The 19,179-nt window shown below is 47.6% G+C and overlaps 1 protein-coding gene across 7 annotated transcripts in view; it reads right to left on the bottom strand.

Annotated features, from left to right (window-relative positions):
- Positions 1 to 19,179, bottom strand: part of LOC144125512 (reticulophagy regulator 3-like) — a 61,254-nt gene that overhangs the window by 27,976 nt on the left and 14,099 nt on the right. For 3 of the 7 annotated variants that reach the window (XM_077658974.1, XM_077658972.1, XM_077658973.1), the window contains exons 1-3: positions 5,150 to 5,424; positions 2,412 to 2,549; positions 802 to 928 (exon numbers count right to left, since the gene is read on the bottom strand). In XM_077658974.1, the coding sequence (XP_077515100.1) occupies positions 802 to 928; positions 2,412 to 2,549; positions 5,150 to 5,385 (501 nt within the window). In that variant the 5' untranslated portion in view covers positions 5,386 to 5,424. Of the gene's footprint in view, positions 1 to 801; positions 929 to 2,411; positions 2,550 to 5,149; positions 5,426 to 6,752; positions 6,874 to 12,842; positions 13,635 to 19,179 lie in introns of those variants that run through there. The other 4 variants (XM_077658975.1, XM_077658977.1, XM_077658976.1 and 1 more) reach the window with 4 other exon arrangements.

The raw sequence follows: 19,179 nt of genomic DNA, 5'->3' as shown, positions 1-19,179 counted from the left end.
TTAAGAAAGCAAGAGGGAAAGAGAGAGCGAGAGAAACAGAAGAACGAAAGGCAGGGAGGTTAAGGGAAGCTAAACTTATGTCCTTAGCTAGGAAAAGATGTGAAGAAGTGCACGACTTGAACCATTTAGCTCCCAAAACAATCCCATGCATTCTGCAGCTTTTCCAGGACCTCCGAGATGTCTCTGATATCAATTAACACTACAGTTTTTCCCATCTCCATTGTGTACGCCAAGGTGATATAAACAACAGGCGGTCTGGTCGAAGCCAGGGCACCTCACTAGGCTGCCTAAGGCAGCATGCCTTTTTGCCCTATCAGTAAATGCAACTGCACAAGTGAAAGCTCAAAATTACGGAGGGCACATAGGACTACTTGCATGCTGTTAATGCAAAAGCATAATCTTTCATTTCCTTTTGATTTTTATTTATTAAAAAAAATTATCTTCTTTTCTAATGACATCTACACATTAGCATACATTCGCAAGGCGACGCATATATATACACAAGGTTCACCTTTGTTCCAAGAAATGAGGTTTTGAGGCTTATGGGTTGCATGCTTGCCTCACAATCTGAAAGACCTTGGTTCAATTCCCCAACGCCTTCGGAAGGAGTTTCATTTTTCTTTAATACCACAATGACGCCTGGGATTTTTGGGACTACTGCTGCTGGTCAGTCAACGTCAACACCGGATTTCATTGCTGATGAGCCATAACGCTTTCCCATTAAAAAGTATACGGCACCAAAAACCACATAAATGGCTCCAACATATGTTAACAAAGCAAGACGAACAAGGTGCACCTTACCAGTCCTGGATTTGTCTTCCGCAAAAGGACAACGTTCCCAATCCACTTCCGAACACTCCCTGACCAGTCAGTGATGTAGCGGCTCAGCTCTGGGACACTAAAGACTTGTGGATGTATGGGAGTCCACCTTAAAAGAAATATTGCAGTTGTAAAGGTCCATCAAAAAGAAAGGAATATGCCCTGTGTTAAATAATAGAGCCAAGCAGCACATCAAGCTGAACTGAACCCCATATATACTGCTCCATATAAGTGGGTTACTTCGTTTTGGGTTTTATTTTTTCCAGAAATTGGAATTAAAAAATCCAGCAACATATTTTTTAGTTCAAGCTCGCACAAATGGGTTATTCAGAAAGAATTTCCACAGTTTCGGTTTTTCTGGGTCTTTTTTTTTTTTGCAGCAAAATAGATTCTTATGGCGCTTTGCTTATGTGCACGGCACAAAATGCCCTATTTTTTGCTCAATAAACATGAAAAAAAAAAACATCACAAAAGGCCATTTTAAACAGGCAAGAGCCCTGGAGCAGGAAGCCGTTACTGTGGATAGCACTTTATGCATGATGTCGAACAAATGCCTGGTCAGTATACCTATGTTTTGCGTGAGGCTTCTAGAAGTTACTTTTCAAATATAGCCTCAAATTAAGTCACATCATGAATGACAAGCGTTAAGAAGTTTAAGGTCACCAGTTCAATGAACACTCCTCTGGAATGAGCACAGAATTTTTCGTGCCATGTCTTCAGCTTTGTTCAGGAAAATGTATGTTCTCTATGCCCTTTCATAAATACGTTTATCTTAACAAGCAGCTCATTTCCTTGCCCTTGTGTGTACTCTAAAAGGCGCATTTTAGGAAAGAAATCGAATTCAACCCGATTGTTAAGAAACGTGTTCCAAGGTGCAAGAATAGAGTAAAATCGGGTTTTACCCAAAAACGAAGGGCTCTACATATAAGTGATATGCACGTATATGTACAGCAAAATAGCATGAATTCTATAGGCAGCAATTTTGGTCCAGAATTGGCAGGCCAACAGTCGGCTAAGGAAACCAACTAGATGGTAACCTTCATCAGCAGCTAGAACTGCAAGAATACTAGACATCTGGCATCCTACCACAAGATTCACTGACCCTGAAAAATAAACCTAAATTGTTTGAGGCAGAGGAATCCCGCTTTATTGGTACAAAATATGCCACAGCCAGCCACTCGAACATATTCAGATTTGCTTCACCTCTTAAGAGAACAGGCAAGAATAAGATTCGTTGTAGTGGGTGGCTTTGAGACATCCAAGTGGTGCACAAAGCAACTTGTTTCATTTGAACATTGTGAAGAGAGCCCCAGTGCAAACTCTGTACTGACAAGTTTAAACACTGCAGCAGAATAGTTTAACACTACCAAACAGAACCATCTTTGGAGTAACTGAAGTCGCCAGAGGGATGACCAAGCGTTTAATTCTGTAGCAAAGTTGAATTAAATTTGCTCAACACACTCCTCAAAACCTGCGCACCACCTAGCCAAACATATCATGCCTATAAATCTAAAGTTAATAGTATCGCTTCAGTGGTAGATAAAAGGAACCATAACATGGAACCGGACAAGCACTTGGGCAGTGATACTTACAGTTCATTGTCCTCTCCTTCAGGAGGTGGCACGCGGATCTCTGGCCAGATGCTGTCCACCCACGTCTTGTACATAAACACCACGGCTGCTACCAGCGCCACGAAAGAGTAGAATCTTCTGCTGCAAGACACCACCAACCTAGGAGAGAGAACCAGACGATGCATGAAACACTAGACAAACAGACAAACAATTTCTTGACAAAGGCCAGCTGTGCTGATTGCAACGCCACAGAAATTGTTTAGTGAAGCACTTGTAAAGCATTGAGAAACTTAGACCACCATTGCACTTGCTTACTACCTTGGCTAAATCAAGGAGTGGTTACCTAGCACTTACCGGCCCTGGCTATGCCTCTCAACTACTGCGCCAGTCCCAACTATCAGATAGGCAACCTAATGCCAGAAAAAACGACCCACTACCCATAGCAATAGAACACTGCACACCTAAATGACTGACTACATATGTGGGGGAATTTCAAAGCAGGACATATACATCCTATATTAAAAACTACTGAACACTGATCTGCGAGTAATACATCTACACTTATGAAAGCATTGATATGAATTATCAGGCTGTTTCCAAATCAAATTTGTCAGAAGATTGTAGCTTGCGAGAAAAAAATAAATACAATTTAGATGGTGATACATCAGGTCATTTTCACCATTTAGCCCTAAAAACAACAGCTTCAAGCAGTTTCAAGGTGTAAGGCATTAACATGCAAGAGGATGCTAAACTGGACGAGTTGGAGTTATCCATAATTAGAATCTGCCTTTATCGAAAGATATGGTGCCTTCTGAGGAGTGGATGAAAAGTGTTTGAAAACAAACACATGCGGGAGATGCAGGCGCAATCCAGTTCCACGAGGTGTGTACTGTGCCTACAAGTGGCGAGTGTGTGCTTGACAGCTGCCACCACCTATCGCTTACGCCTGTAGCCGACATAACCTGCCCATGCGCAGTAGTAGCTGGCGATTTGTTTTCAACCACAGGAGCTGGAGGAGAAGAGGCGCATGCTCAAAACAGCCGTGTGAAAAAAGCAGATTTTGGTTTATGGTTTATAGGGCTTCCAAACGTTCCAAAGTGACTCAGGCTATTGAGGACACCTTAGTGGAGGGCTCCGGAAAGTTTCGACCATCGGGGGTTCTTTAATATGCATTGGCATCATGCAGTACATGGGCCTCTAGCATCTTGTCTCCATCGAAATGCGACCGCTGCAGTTGAGATCGAACCCGTGTCTTTCGAGTCAGCAGCTGAGCGCCATAACGGTGGCAAAAAGGCACATTCTGCAGAAATAGGTACAGACGAAAGATTTCTTCTGTTCCCTTCCTTAGTTCCATCTGTCTCTGTTTGCACTTAATTCGAACTATACCTTCTACACAGTATGAAATTCAAGAGACACCGAGGACTGCTCCATCTAATTCTTGTAATTGTTTGCATTGCTGTGGCTCGGATGGTGTTTGTCGAATATTATGTCGCGCCACTTGATTCAGACTTCTGAAGATGACATGGCATGCATTATGGATTCAGGGTTTGCTGAATGGAAGTGGTTAGCGGTGTGGTCTTGCCTCATATTTGCAAACAAAGCATTTGATCTCATCGCACTTTACTAGTGAAAATAGACAGTGGCAGTTATACCGGTATTTTGTTTCTCGGTCTTTTCAAGCCAATAGAGTGGCCTGTGTTATCAGAATGCTGTGATTAATTGATAAAGAGCAACTAAAATTTGTATTCAGAGTCCCTCTCCGATTTTGAATCGGGCATCAACTCAATTTGAGCACTTTGAATTTTTACTTTGGCAGGTACGCACATCTGAACCTTCACCACCAAAGAAGCAGGATTGGAAACAGGTCTGACGAAGCGGTTGCAGTATGTGAAGCCTTAGAGTGAGAGCACAGGTCAGCAAACGTCAAAATGCAAGACCACCCACGCAGATAAGATAAAGAATGCCAGAGATTCAGATAAACCGGAGAGGGGCTGCAAACAAATCCACCACATCTCCGCAGTTCGTATCAGTCAGATTACCGCAGAAGCGAGCTACAAAATCAACGTTTTTACCTGAAAAGACAACAGCATGGTTAGCCGTGCAGGGACAATGCTTAAAAACGTCAGCAGTGGTAATGAAATTATGCGCGCAGCTAAACGAACGCAGAAAGAAAACAACGAGCCAGGATGAAGAAGATCGAGGTCGAAGCAACCGAACAAAGGTCATGGTGTCACTCAAGGCTGTCACAAAAATAACATCCGAAAAGCAATCGATAGTTATTTATACGACCAGTGATCGAGTCATTTACAAGGCGACTTCCAAGATTATTTCACATGTCCCTATATCTATGCCCAAACTTGTGTTTTTCAACACTCTTCTCACAAAAAAAAAAAAAAAGAATATGTTTCCACTCGAAAGACAACCGCCTTTGTTATGTTGGGAAGCATGCCTCGAGTTTGAATGGGACTAGGTTGTTCAGTGATCTGAACACTCTTGAGTCACAAATCAACAATTAATCCAGGAATCCTGGAGATAAGTACACTAGTATGAATGTATATGGGCTTTAATCGATTTTAGTACCGAATTTGGACAAAACAACGCGGCTTGTATGGGCGCAGCCGTTGTTGCCGTGGGGTAAACTCATCAAACACCGAACGGCCACACACGTACAGTTAACAAAATTTTCCCGTCTAACGCTGTGAGTATGTATACCCGAATGCAGCGGTAACTCGTTGATTGCATCTCGGGAGCCTACTCACCAAAACAGGCAGTTGACTGCGACAAAGGCAGCGGCGCTCACGTAGGGTCTCTCCCAGATAAGAAGGCTCTGGAGCGAGACCAGATGGGCCTCAAATGGTCCCAGCACACGCAAAAGCAAAGTGTCTCGCTCATCCTCGCTTCGATGAACTGTGGAAAACTGCTTTTCGAATCCACTGCGCACAAGTTCTCTCGACCAAGCGAGGAGTTCGAGCACCCGCTTCTGCGCGGCAGCCATGTTTATTTTCTTTGAACCCCCGTGACGTCACGAAACATATGATGGAGTCACCTGACCGCGTGTGTCGCCACCACCGCGGATAGGAGCAGCCAGGCGGTGGGGGCTTGGAACGAACTTGGAACGCTACCAACAGCGGTACGCACCTCTTGTGCCACAGAATACCTGCTACTGCTATTTGTTACGGTTCCGGAGACGTTGTTTGCTGATCGCAATACATCATCGACGATGGGGTACAACGTTCTGTGCATTTTCGCGCTGTTTCGACGATGGCATTCCTATCCGCGAGTTGGCGCGCGCTTTTATAACTGAGTACGAATGAGGCTGCTTTTGTAACGACCATGAAAATGCCGAATAAATAAGCACCCCGTTTCCGCTCGGCCAGTCTAGTCCTCGCGGCATAGCCTTTTGCATCTTTTTTTTTTTCTAACTCGCGCGGGAGCATGCAGTTTTATCAAACTGCGCTCACCGATAAGTGTGCGGTTCATTATGGGGTAACTCAACCGAAGGCAGTGTTGACATAGTTTCACCAGTCAGGGACGGATGGCTAATGACGCTGTAATACCCGTCTCCCTACAAAAATAAACACCAACGCCCCTCCCCGATAGCGAGAACATCTCTGCCCGACACCTGCACCAAATTTTTCTGGCAGCCTGGATGAAATGCGTGTGAGTGTGGTGCCTTTCGCTCACCAACCGGTAAACCGCAGCCAAACGCAGGCACCGCTGCGGACGTGCCTCGGGAATGGGTGTCGGTCCGGTTTCATTTTGGCAACCGCCCTGACGCGCAACCTTCCATGGCGCGTGCGAACGCGCGCAAGAAGCGATGTCATTGCGTAATCCGAGGCTGGTGTCCAACATTGTTATGGATGACGGCCCGACGAAACGCACTTGGAGTACTACACGCGTGCCGTGAAAGTAAGTCGACAAATCTAAAGTGCTATGCGGAACCGGCTGTCGAACGTGATACAATGGCGAATAAATACCGAGTGAATAAGAATTAAGTGCACATTAATTGTTAACGATTACTGAGCCGTATACATATACGGGCGAAAAAAATCGCGCCAAGTATTGACTCTCGCGGTGGCAAGCTATTTCCATAAGCAACATGCGATTTAGCGCTACCCACTTCAAATTCACCGTTTCGTTGCGAGTGAACGCCAAAATATAATGCATGGAACATCTACGAGCAGATAACGGCTGTTCCGCAGTGTCCTTAAATTTATTACAAACCTTAAATAAGCGAGAAAAGAAAGGTATTTTGCTCAGAAATATTCAGCCGATCATACACGATGAAAACGCCAAAATACGGAGCGCTCATTTGCGCTGCTTACTGACGAAAATTGATGAAGACAGAGCGTATACACATACCACGTAGCATGCCACAAAGCGACGGAGTACAAGCACAGGATCGCACAGAGACGGGCGCAAGTCATCTCGACACTTTGACCGTGGAAGCACTGCCGCGAATGCTGTCGGTGCGATTGCTTCCTTGTAACCTCAGATAAGATATATACACATGGCGATAAGTGGCTCCAGCGTGGCCTCTAGCGGCGGACAACATTACACAACATGCACACTCAGCAGGTGCCGATGTCAAGGCATCTTCCTGGTCGGTTTGGGCCACCGTTCTGAGTAGCGTTTTTCTAGTGCGGAAGCATTACTTGTCTGTCCCATTACGAAAATTGCCGGCCCGCGGTGTGTGCTTGTGTGTGTACTCGCAGACGGCGCAAAAAAGTCCGAGCAATGGCAAGAAAAATATGGTGACGTCATCAAGCGGCCATAAGACAGACGCGCAGAGCAAGCCAAGCAGGAATATGTCATACGGTTCCACGTAGCTTAAAGCTTAAATGTGCTAGTCAAATTGGAGGCTAGAAGGGATCCGAACGTACGACATACGCACCTTCAATTATATGTATTCCCAGACTTTTGTATCGAAACTGTGACGCAACTGTTCGTCGTACAGCGTTCCGGGTGGTGTCATACGAGCGCGCGTGTCTGTGGGTGGCATTCAGTGCACCCAGTGACTGTAATGCTTTCGAATTCCCACGGGCGTAGTAAGCAGTCTTAGCAGTCTGTGCCGATTTTTTTTTCTTTTTCTTTCGAGTGCAGACCTTGCAGTCTAGATCCAGCTGCTCACGAAAAACTACAGCTAATAACATATTTAACGACTAACTCGTACTGTAGGGGACTTAGCGAACAACTTCGTATGACTTCGCATCCAAAGTCACAAGACCAGATCAGTGTGTGATAATGCCGCCAAAAATAAGTTGATTAGGTTCGATAAAGGACCGGCGATGCGGTGACTGAATCGCAGAAATAATATTTGGCACATTTGAAATATTTCACCTGAGAATTTTTTAGTTTTTCTGCAGTAAAGATTTTTTTCTGTGGCACGCGAACTCTGCGTAACTGTTCCGCGCGTATATTCTCCCGTGCCGACTTGTGCGCCGTCCCGGCGGTCTTTCCATCAAACCGTTAATTTCGTGGAAACTGGCACACACACACTCGTATAGGCGATGCCGACGAGCAAGCCAGCAAAGTGCGCTCATCTGCTTCGTCATTCCAGCACTCCGTATTTTGCTGATTATGCGCCGGCCGCCGGATTGATTACAGGTTATGTCCATTGCATGTTCCGATCGACAGGCCGTCGCGCGGCGCCCCGCCACTTCGGCTCATCGTTGAAGGGAAGACCAGACGCGCTGAATTGGCGCCTCGCTCGGGATCTGAACTGCAGAGCACGAGCTTTGTGCCCGCTTTGTACTCTGTCGTTAGGTTACGGAGACGTTGCCCAAGGAACTGGGCCGTGGAATGAATAATGGCGCGCGCACTGCCTGGCATACCTCAGCGGCGGGTTGCTTTCTTTTGGCGACCAACCCCAACGCTACCGGTAAAACTACAAATTTCTTGTTTTGTTTCCTGGATGCATACAGAAAAAAAAAAAAAGACGGGGGTTGCCGTACTACCTTTTCAGCCACGTCAGTGTGCTCTCAAGAGAAAACAGAAACAAATTTAAACTTTTTTTCCTACTTGCGCGCTTTCTGTTCAAAAGCATACTGCTGTCTGTCCGCATGCATTCGGCGCATCCTTTATCGCGCTGTCGCTTTCCCGGCCATTAGCTTTAGATTAGAGTGACCATTCTAGTATTGTTTCAAGCGGCTTGTTGCGGAGGGTGCAGATTAGAAGAAGCCCATTTCACTTCTTTACAGGTGTGGCCTATGGACTGTGGCAAACGCTTCTGGGACTCAGTTATTGTGCACGAACCGGTTTAACACAACAGGTAAAGAAAGCACTGAGCTGACGGCGTCTGGGTATTGGCTGCTTTATGAACCTCTGCACAACGGCCCGCCAACTTGACTGCTGGAGCCTCCCAGTTGGCAGAGGCTGTTAAGTAGCCAAGTACTATGATACCTCTAAATGCACAACTGCGCCACTTGACTTGCTAATTTTCACCTGTGTCTGTGTGTAACTCCAATCGATAGCCAGCTGGCAGTGGCGTGTATATTAAAGAATACTGACATCTTTCGGTTAAAACCGAGTTTCAAGAACTGAATTCGGCGTACGTTTGTCGTTTTCTTTTCTTTTCCGGTTCAAACAACCTACTCTGACACCGTGGTTCAAACCGAAAAGTCCAACCCCTAACTATATTACATTGCGCTTTTCGTACACAACCGAAAGCTCGAGCGTGACATGAGCTTGGTGTTCCGACTAAGCGCAGCGGCGAAGACGCGTCGCAGCCCCGGAAGTTTCGTATTCCTTTAATGGCCTGTTCCAACCGGCGATCCGGAGCAGCTTTCCGAATCCGCGAAAGTGCAAGGTCCGTCGCGGTCCAATCAGGACCTGAATCCAAATCGTCCATTGCAGCACGCTGTTTAGTTTCGCACCAATTGGAATGCGCCATAAGATTAGTGGACACGCCGAACCATTCCCACATAGACCGATATATTCCCGGAATAATTTGTTACGTTGGCCGCGATACCGAACACTGCATTGCTTCTTGAGTGAGTCTTGCTGCAATTAGATTATACAACAGCTGCTAATGCATAAGGTTTAGGCACAACAGCAGTTTCTCATACAGGAACGCGTAAATGCATGCGCCGCAAAACGCCTCTACGCGCAGAGACAGTCAGATAATTCCTTCTCACAAAAGCTGTACTTGCCGCACTGGAAACAAACTCTAGACTGGGGCAGCCTAAATAAAAAAAATACGACGGGCATGCATGAAAACAGAGTAGAATAGGCAAGTAAAAACTGAAAATTAAGGAGGGCACTTGAGACTACGTGCTTTGAATGCGAAAGCATTGGTTTTGTTTTTTTTTGTTTACTTTTAGTTATTATTTAATTATTTCTCCCCTCCTTTATAATGACACACGTACACATTAGCATACAGTCGCAAGGAAACGCAATACTAGACTCACCTTTGTTCGCAAAGAAGCAACGCGGTTTTGTGGCCTATGAGTTACGTGTTCGCTGTTTGAGTCCCGATTTAAATTCCCTGCCCCTTCGGTAGAAATTTTGTCTTTATTTTACTGGTCACGTGGGTTACGCATCCTTCACCATTCCAAATCTCGTGTGAAAGTAACTCTCGTCCGCACCTCTCAGAAATACTTCACGCATGCTGCAAGAGCCCCACGACACGCGTGCCCTTTGCAGGACGGCATGCAGCCGGCTCATGCATACCCGCATTTTGGTCACAGCGAAAACAAGGGGCGATGAAAGGGGATGCTTACGCCATGCTATCGCCTGTATACATTCGCACCAGTATTTCCGGCGAATGAGTACTACGTCGTCGCATACCGCACTCGATCGGAGTCACATGCAGCACCGTCGCGCCAGACAGGCGAGGAGGTGCGAGGAAAGGATGAGTTGAGGGAAACGGGGGATGAGGCGGAAGTGCGCGGGGACAGGTAGCGGCAGTATGACACCCAAGAGGCAGGTGTATATTTACTTCTGTGCGGAATCCGCATTAAAGAAAAGGAGGGAGGGGTCATTCTTTCGGAGGAAGACTATTTAGAATGAAACAAAAAAAATGCCTCCTCGCAGTCATGCTAGGCTGGTGATCCTTGGTTACCTGAGAATTAGCTATCGAGGAGCTCCGTGAGCGGGCCTAACCTGCTTGTGGTCGAGATCATGGTGTCGCAGCTGGCCGTATACTTGTGCTCACTACTGACATGCACCAAGAAATCGTGACGGGCTGCGAGCATTTGGTGAAGCGCTCCTTTCGGCGCACCCTTAGGACAACTGTGCCGATGAGTCATCGTTTCGAAACATAACAAAACTTCAGCTATTACTGTACAGTGAAAGAGCCTAAAGAAGCTAAAAACGGTACACCCTATATTTTATCTTAAAACATTACATTATTCTTAATTCTCCCTCGTTCTCCTTCCAAACAATCCTTGAGTATATGTAATACTAGCTGCCTTACAATAGTCGTTCGCTTTGAGATTGTTTTCCGCTGCTCGCTTTCGTTATTCGGCCTTGTTTTGTACTTATGCACGCCGCGGCTCATTGGCCGTCAGGCATGAGCAAATGCGTACAGTGCAGGAAGGCGTGCAGGTGGCTCCATCATGCATACCCGCATTTTGGTCACAGCGAAAACAAGGGACGTTGGAAGGGGATGCCTGCGCCATGCTATCGCCTGTATACGTCCGCACCAGTACCGACTGCATTTCCGGCGAATGAGTCAGTCGTTGTATATGCGTGTCTACCGTCTACGTTCCGTGTATGCATGGTGACAGATGTCGCGCGAAAGCAAATGCCAAACCCTCTCTCGTTGATGTTGCGAATCGCAAACAACGCAGAACGAAAAGAAGAATGGGCCTGTGTTTTTATTTCTCTTTGCTGAAGGAATGGGGTGGGGAGGGGGGCTCACTATCACCAGAGACCCGCTGCGGTGGCTTAATTATGGCGTTCGGCTACTAACTCAAGGTCGCGTGTAAGAATACCGACCGTGGCAGCCGCATTTCCTTATTTCCTTGGGGGCATAATGCGCTGTGCAATGTTAGTGCATGCTAAAGAGCCCCGCCTGGTCTAAATTAGTCGTACGACATCTCCCGTAGACCACGTGCAACTTTTGGACGTTAAACGCCACATAGCCACATATCAACAGTACTCTGACCACGCAGTCGGCTCTAATCAGCGGGTCTCTTTTAAGCTCGTAGCCGCCTTCACATAGTATTCTGTATTTTGAGAATAGTTCTCGTCAAATATTTACTATTCTGAACTGTATTTCTGCCCCATAAACGGATCGCAGAGAAGCTGAAAAGGTAAAAAAGTTAGAGCATTAAAAAATGATTACTCTATAATTATGCGCGACAGGCACAATTTTTCATGTTTTCTAACTAGTTTTCCGATTGGCATAAAATGGCGAAAGTAATTTTCAACTTTAGTGGAGAAATAACCGAAAAATTTGTCTTTTTATGCAAACTGGTTGTATACTTTCATCTTGCAGGGACCTGCACTTCCAGGGCCCGAAGGCACCTGACGTTCCGCTTTATAGGTATACGTGCGCGTTTTGATTAAATTATAGGCGGAGGCGCTCACACGTTCCCTGTGAGAAAACACCCGAGATGTGCAACCGTTCCCCTTAGGGATAGCAAATAGAAGCTCCGAGCAGACGCGGCTGTTTACAATACCAGCTGATATGAGGATTTGTGTTTTTTGCTCCCTTAGTTTATTAATTGTGGCATACGGTTTCAAGTGCTCAGTGCAATGTCGTTTCCGCGTTCCTTTCTTTTATCTCTCATTGGACTGCTCAGTTGCGAGTCAGCGTAGCGTCATATGTTCCACGTTATACCACGGCACATGTTCGCTTGTTAATCTATAATTACCGTTAAAATCGCGAGCATATTTCTGGGATTGCAGTTGTATAAAGAGGAGAAAACAGTCGACCAAAGAGAAATAGCACTGACGTGAAATAAACATTCCTCTGTTGAAGTCTGCGCTCTGCTTTATCACTTAGCGCTTGAGGAGCGGGGTCTGAAGATCGCGGTGGCAGCGATCCATTGCTAGCGCACCGTTCCCGCCTAGGCGTAAAAATAACGCGCGAAGGACTGCGTATCACCGACTATATTCGTGGAGTTCACACGTCGAACTCAAGACAGAGGCTGGAGTGCAGAACAGAAGAGAGAGAAAAAAAAGGAACGCAGACCGGCAGTTCAGCACTGGTGCCATAACTGTTTGACATTCTCGACAGTGTAGCTAATAGTACGTTTCAAGAACAGCGAAGTTCGCATAACGTTCGCCCAGCTTATCCAGCAAGGCGCCAACACTTGTCCATCCAGAAGCCATGACTGCCACTTCGGATAAGTCTTTGTTTGTTTCAGTTGGCAACAGACGCGGTTCCCAAATTCTCTCTCTTCTGTTTTTCTTTACTCCCCCCCCCCCCTCCCCCCGCCTTACATCGCCCTCCCCTGCTCTCAGTCTATCACGCTGCACATAGGACCAACGGCCGATACTCACCGGAGCACCCAGTAGAGTCCGTGGGCGAAGACGCTGCCGCCGACGCAGAAGCGCATCCGATCTATATTCATATTCATCGTGGCGTCGCTGCGTTCAGCTTCTCGTTCCGGGTATCGCAATCGGCGCACACACCTCCGGGTACAGCTCCGAAACAATCCTCGCGCACACACAGTGTGTTTCCGGGAAACAGGCTAAGGCCGCGCCGTGCTACGGAGCGTTCCGTGCAAAGCCTGGACGGCGCGAGCTCCAAGTGGCCCGGTGGGTTCCTTGGCTTCTGCGAGGCAGAGATGACACGCGCCAGTCATTGCATTAGCGCAACCGACAGCAGCAGCTCGTTCGCAACGGCGCCGCAGGTCACGTGCCCCTGCCCCGGTTGACGACGTAGAGCCCCGTGGCTAACTCCAGCTGGGGGTGGAGGAGGCGCCAGCCCGTCACGCTCTTTAATTGAGGATCGCGCGGTTGAATGTGTCGTCATTTGTGTACGCGGAGGGCGTCGGCGCCCACGTCGAATATTCAGGAAGGTCACAGGAAAGAACAGTTTGTGAAGACGTAAGAGGGAAGCGCTCTCGCGGGTGAAGCGAGTTCCTGTTGGCACTAGACGACAATTTCGGCTGAGAATAAGGCCTCGTCTAAATGGTCGTTCCGACTACACGGACTGACGTTCCAGTTTGCGCTGTTGTACACGTTGCCGCAAAGCTATTCTCAGGAAGCGGCCGTGAATGCGAGCTTTGCACGACATACGGGCGGTGCGCAAAGGGCGCATGACGCAACACGCGTGACGTCACGCTGTGGTCGTGCGCGCATGACGAGACATGGGCGCGCCGCGCCATGCCCTCGCGGTGTCTCGCGGAGATCCAGCCTTTGTTGTCTGCCGATTTCCCTCCGGGTTGGCACAGTGAGCTGTCGGCTCCACGCTCTGGAAGTCCGCCGCAGGTCTAACAATACAAAAAAAAAGGGGGGGGGGGGGCGAACTACGCAACCCTCGCGACGTGCTCGTGGTTCAGCGTCAAGTGCATGTCGGGTCGGAACCCTCCAGGCTGGCTGGCGTCCAGTTCACGAAAACGAAGGCAGAAAACGAAAGAGGGTTCGTCACGAGAGCGCGTGTATTCTGGGCGTCCGCGGGTGACTATGCGATTTTTCTTTTTTTCCTCGAAGTCGCGACTCGGGTACTCCCCGTGTCGCCGTCGTTTCGTAGTTTCTCTGACGGAGCCTGGAGGAAAAAAGGTCGCGGAGACTGCGTGGATACTACCTGCCGCTGCTTGCGAAACTCCGCCTCTTCTGTCTCGCTTTCTTCATTATCTCGAAGCAAGTAACTGAGGGCCGAACAAGGGGCAGTTATGCTCGCAGTTATCCTCATATGCTTGAGTAAATTGAACTTCAGAGGGCGCCGCTGCTACGCCTTCTCTCCTCTAGTCTACTCTTGCCCGGGGTGCGCTTAAGAATACGAGATATTAGCCGCCCACAATCTAATACAGAGCTATACAGGCTTCAAGCCCACCGGAATCATTTCGACAGACCGAGCTGGCAGTCGTGCATGCGGCGCTCTGAAGCAACTTCGCTCGAACAGCCTTTCCGTGTGGAATGGCATGCGCAAGTGAGGGGGAAGGAAAAGGGGGAGGGGATGTATTGCCACGAATTTTTCCGGTTGCGAAATGAGAAGCCTTGCTTCAGACTTCCGCGGAACACGGCGCGCAGTAGGCTGCAATAATTCTCGTTGTGCAAGTCAGCCAGGCTCAACGTGTACAAGAGAGACGCGTATAGTTTCCTGGCCGCATACTATGAGCTGCGCTTCTTGAATGCCTCTAGTACACTTTCGCGGTTCAATGCCCGGTGCTATAGCAGCTTAAAGACAGTGCCCATTTCCGGTGCAATCCGAATCACAATGAGCGGGCAAGTTTGAAACAAAAACTTCGAGCTGTGATGACAATAATGAGCCTGGGAGGCTACTTTGAAGCCCCGACATGGTATTGCAAGCTCGATTTAGACTACAAAACCTAAAGAGAACTTGAACCCGACATGGGGAAACTGCGATGAGAACGAGGCCGCGAATAAACGGCGTAAAGCATATCTATCTCCAAAGCGCGGAGCGTGCTATATCCCAATAGTGTTCACTTTTAATGTTTTTATGCAGTGTATATCTATTTTATGTAGTGTACTATTTACCTCCCCCCCCCCCATGTCTTGCTTCTGTCCCCTCACCTCTTTTATTTCATTTCTCCCACCTGCCTGCTATCCTTTCTTTCCGCTGCCCCAGCTCAGGTGCCGCCGCACGTGATGGCAGATGCCGGGGCTAGCAAAAATCTTTTACCTTCCTTTTATGTTATTTTAAATAAACCACTACCACCACCACCATATCCCAATAGCTTACCAAGGCCAAATCGGTTCGAAGGGCTGCGAGACAGCAGGCTGAGGGATAGCGCGCTGCTTTGGAGCCTCACCTGCTTTCGCTCGCCGTTAACGACGCGGTGCTTAGACTAACTGTTCGTGGCAACGGGGAAACGTTGCTGTCCCTTTGGAGCGCTTTCAGAGTTGAAAATAGCAGCTCCGAAGAGGTGCAAAAAGACTAGACGCGCTTATCTGCGGCTGGCGCAACTGTCTAGCCGCTTTTTTTGTGTGTGTGCACCTCGGCACCACGTAGCCCTGAATTCCGGCCATGTTCCCAAGACGAAAAAAAAAAAAAAAAAGTTGGATCACGCAGCCATATGCCGTTTTTGTACAGATGTTGCCCGGCATGTGCAGAGTGTAACAGCCGAGTACACACCAGAACCATTTGCTTCTTTTAAAGCGTTTAACTTCTACTGACACTGAAGGAGTCGTAGCTGTACGGAGAGCGGCCTTCATGCAATCGAGAGGTCGGCGGTTCAATCCTTCGCTTGAGACGCAATGCGTGGTCTCCTCACGACCATCGCGAGAAGCTGCGCTGTAGCGTGACAGGAAAACAAAAAAACTCGCAAGGTGATTACCACTGCTTAACGCGAGATTCAGTGACAGCTGTTTGCGTTGGTGAATGCAGTATAATTTATTCCCAATCACTTCTGTCGTAGAGTGAGCTTGACCTAACAAGCTGTCACTCGTGGCGTCATTGTGTTCTAACCGCTCAGCGTGGCGCGTTGAAGTGGCGCCACGCGTGATGCCACTGCATGCTGACCAATCACCGTCAGCTTTCCCCTGGTCTAGTGCTCGGCTTATTTAGGGGAAATGCTTGGGAAATGGGTCGTTGACCCCACATCGAGTAGAAGAATATACCCTGTGCCATGGCAGTCTTTGGCAACAGATGCCCCCTTGCACCAAAAAAATCATCATCATCGCAACATCATCAATCGCCGCGGCTCGGTTACGCTAACGCCGCAGCTGAGGCTGTAAAGGAGTTTCTGCTGCAGACGCTTCATACTCATTGGCCAAGTTGAGTCAACTGCAGGACCAACGCCTCTTGTATCCTCAACGTCTGTCAGATCATCCGGTTTACAATGGGAGGAGCGTGACCTCGTTCAATGGTCATCCGCGATGTGGAGCTGTCCAGCGGTATCCCCCACAGTTACCGGAAAATTACAATTTTTTCAAAATTTTCCATTGGCTATAGTAGCCCCGCGTTACATCACGCGGGCTACAGTGCCGCGCGGTGCTTCCTGTAGAATCCGCTGCGTGGCGCAGTCTAACGAGACCCTATAAGGCTGAGGCGTAAGATCCTACGTGCCCAGTCTGAGCCGGGATATGCAGAGAAGCTTGCGATCGAGGAAGGAAAGAAGAAAGGGGCGGAAAAGGGGTTGATTCGTTATTTCTGGTTCATGTGACAGGCATTGAAAAATGCAAGAGGCGTTGGAAGGACAAAGGCCTCTACCAGCCACGGAGTTAATATACTGAACCTGGCTCACAAGTGGCAGCCGGGCTCCCCTGCACACCCTTTCCACACTTTTGCTAACGTGGTAGTAGCGATTATATGCAACGCCTCTTGATGGTCTACTGCCATTTGAGCGCCAAATTTTATGGCGCGTCCAAGGAGAGAGGACTCTCGACTACGAGGAAAGTCGAGGAAATGCATAAACTGCTAAAGTCTGACCCGCCAGTCTAGCAACAGCCTCCAAAAAGATGCGCAGAATAGTCATAGAAAGCCATGAGAATTCTCCTGGTATCACTGTAGGTACTTCCACCGTACGGAATCTCCAATACCATTTTGCAAGGGCAGCCTGCCTTTCGTCACCCAATGCACGGCGAGAATGAATCTAAGCGCCCGAGGTCTAATTGAAGCCCCCGATATTGTTCGGTTAACTCTTGAGACTATGCTTTAATATTGTGTGTCATCAATATAAGCTCCTGGATTAATTCGTTCTAACATGTGCAGGTCATTTAATATAAGCTCACGAAGGCGTTGGCGCTTAAGGAATGCGATTCGTGCTAACGATTAACTGTTAAGTTCCATAGCCCCCTGCTTAAATAGATCAAACTTCTGAAAGACTGAGATATTCCGACAGGCCCATCATGTCCAACATTCTTGGCAAAAGTTTTGAATATTGAAAAATTGTAAGGTACTTTTAGGAAATATCGAAGGTATATATAATAGCCCATATTCTACCGCTGTGTAGCACAATCTCTCTAAGTTTTTCCTTCGCTCGCATGGAGCAGTTAAGACTGCCATATAAAACCAATGGCAACCATAGGCAACAGAGATATGCAATGAACTGTTTGTTTTTCGTACTTAAAGGAAATTGGACATCTAGACAAGCTCTAATTTCATCTAGTATGTTGATCTCATGCATTTTTTTCGTAGAACTTTGTTAGGCCATTTATCAGACTTTGCACCTCACCATTTCATATGTTACATCATTACTCGTCGATGCCGATTAGTAGGCACTTAATGGCCGCATCTTATGTTCTCCTTCTTTTTTTCTTTCTCTAATTTAACCTTTCCCGCACTCCTCTTCTTCCGTCTTTACCTCCCAAATACCCTTCCCACGCAGAGTAGCATTCCAGCGATTTTTAACCGCCGGCTAAAATTCTCTGCTTTTTCATTAAAGGGTTTCTCTCTTTTGAATATCAAAAAAAGAAAGAATGTAAGCCTGCCTACGGGAGATCTTCGGATATATTGATTGTCATAGTAAAATCTTACAATATATGAAAAAATCGCGTTCATAAACTTTTCCTCGTCCAGAATTGTTGGGTGTGGTTTCCGTTGCCGCCTCTGTCTTGTCAAATCCCCCTACAGTGGGGCATGCGCCATTTATTATCTGAGAACAACAACAACACTGAAACGGCGACAGCTCTGAGCCAGCTGTTAATCTTGTTCATTCTTCTTACTTTAGCATTCTTATCAGTGAAGTATGATAGTCTCGGGTGGAATTTCCGTCTGCCCCGGTGGCTATGCAGAGGCACGGTGCAAGCTTGAAAGTGACAGTCGACGCGGGCACGTATGTCCAGTCGCTCAAGTTTTCCGATCAGCTCGCGCAGACGACTGAGGAATTTTATGCTGCGATGGCACAATTCATGTTTCCAGGACGAACGGGTGAAATAGTAGCGAGACCGAAGTTCGGTGCGTTTTCCGACTTCATTCCCGCCAGTGACTTGCAAGAAGATAGTACTGTGCACTTGCGAATTGCAGAAATAATATTCACATGGGCTAGCTCTTGGCACGAAAACTGTTACCACTGGCAAAGCCGACGTGCAAGTGTTCACTGTGATTAGCATCAAAAGCAGCGCGCAAAAAACGGCCACCTCTGCAGCTACCAGGGAAAGAAATGCTTCAGCAAGCGCGACCCCATATATAGCATCGAATTCGTGAAGTGTGACAGCCATGAGTGGATTTCCACAAGCATGTCTGGCCACACTCTCTACTGCTTCGTCCGACTCGCGCAGATGGTGACCGACAAGTTTTATGCTGCTATGGCATAGTTAGAGCTTTATGGGCCAGCGAATGTGAACGGCACGGCTGACCTTTTTGAACTGTTCGTTTTCAGGCTTCATTCCCGGCAGTGACGTGCAACAGGATGCCTGGCCTCAAGGAAATAAAACGTACGTAAAAAGCATTCAGAACTTGCAAGTACGGAGGCTAAATTCAGTTGACGCCTGGAGCGAAAAATTTCGCCACCGTCAGAGTAAGCTAACGAGCGTTTTCCGTGATTCGCACCATAAGCACTATGCAAAAGAAAAGATGTGTATTTATACAGCGATCGGGAAAAGTTCTCCAAAAAATCGCGAACCCGTGGAGTGTGACCGCCTTGCGTGACGTTTTATCACGAGGCTTGTGCAGGACGAAAGAAGCCTCGCCAACTACTGCACCAAGCAAGACGCTTACTGCATAAGGCAGTAAGCTTTCGCGTTCCGATTAAGCTGCGCAGAGCAGGTC

This window comes from Amblyomma americanum, chromosome 3, assembly GCF_052857255.1.
Source record: "Amblyomma americanum isolate KBUSLIRL-KWMA chromosome 3, ASM5285725v1, whole genome shotgun sequence".
In the NCBI taxonomy this organism is placed as follows: Eukaryota; Metazoa; Arthropoda; class Arachnida; order Ixodida; family Ixodidae; genus Amblyomma; species Amblyomma americanum.
Note: the sequence above shows the minus strand (reverse complement) of the source record. Positions and strands in the feature narration are given on the sequence as shown.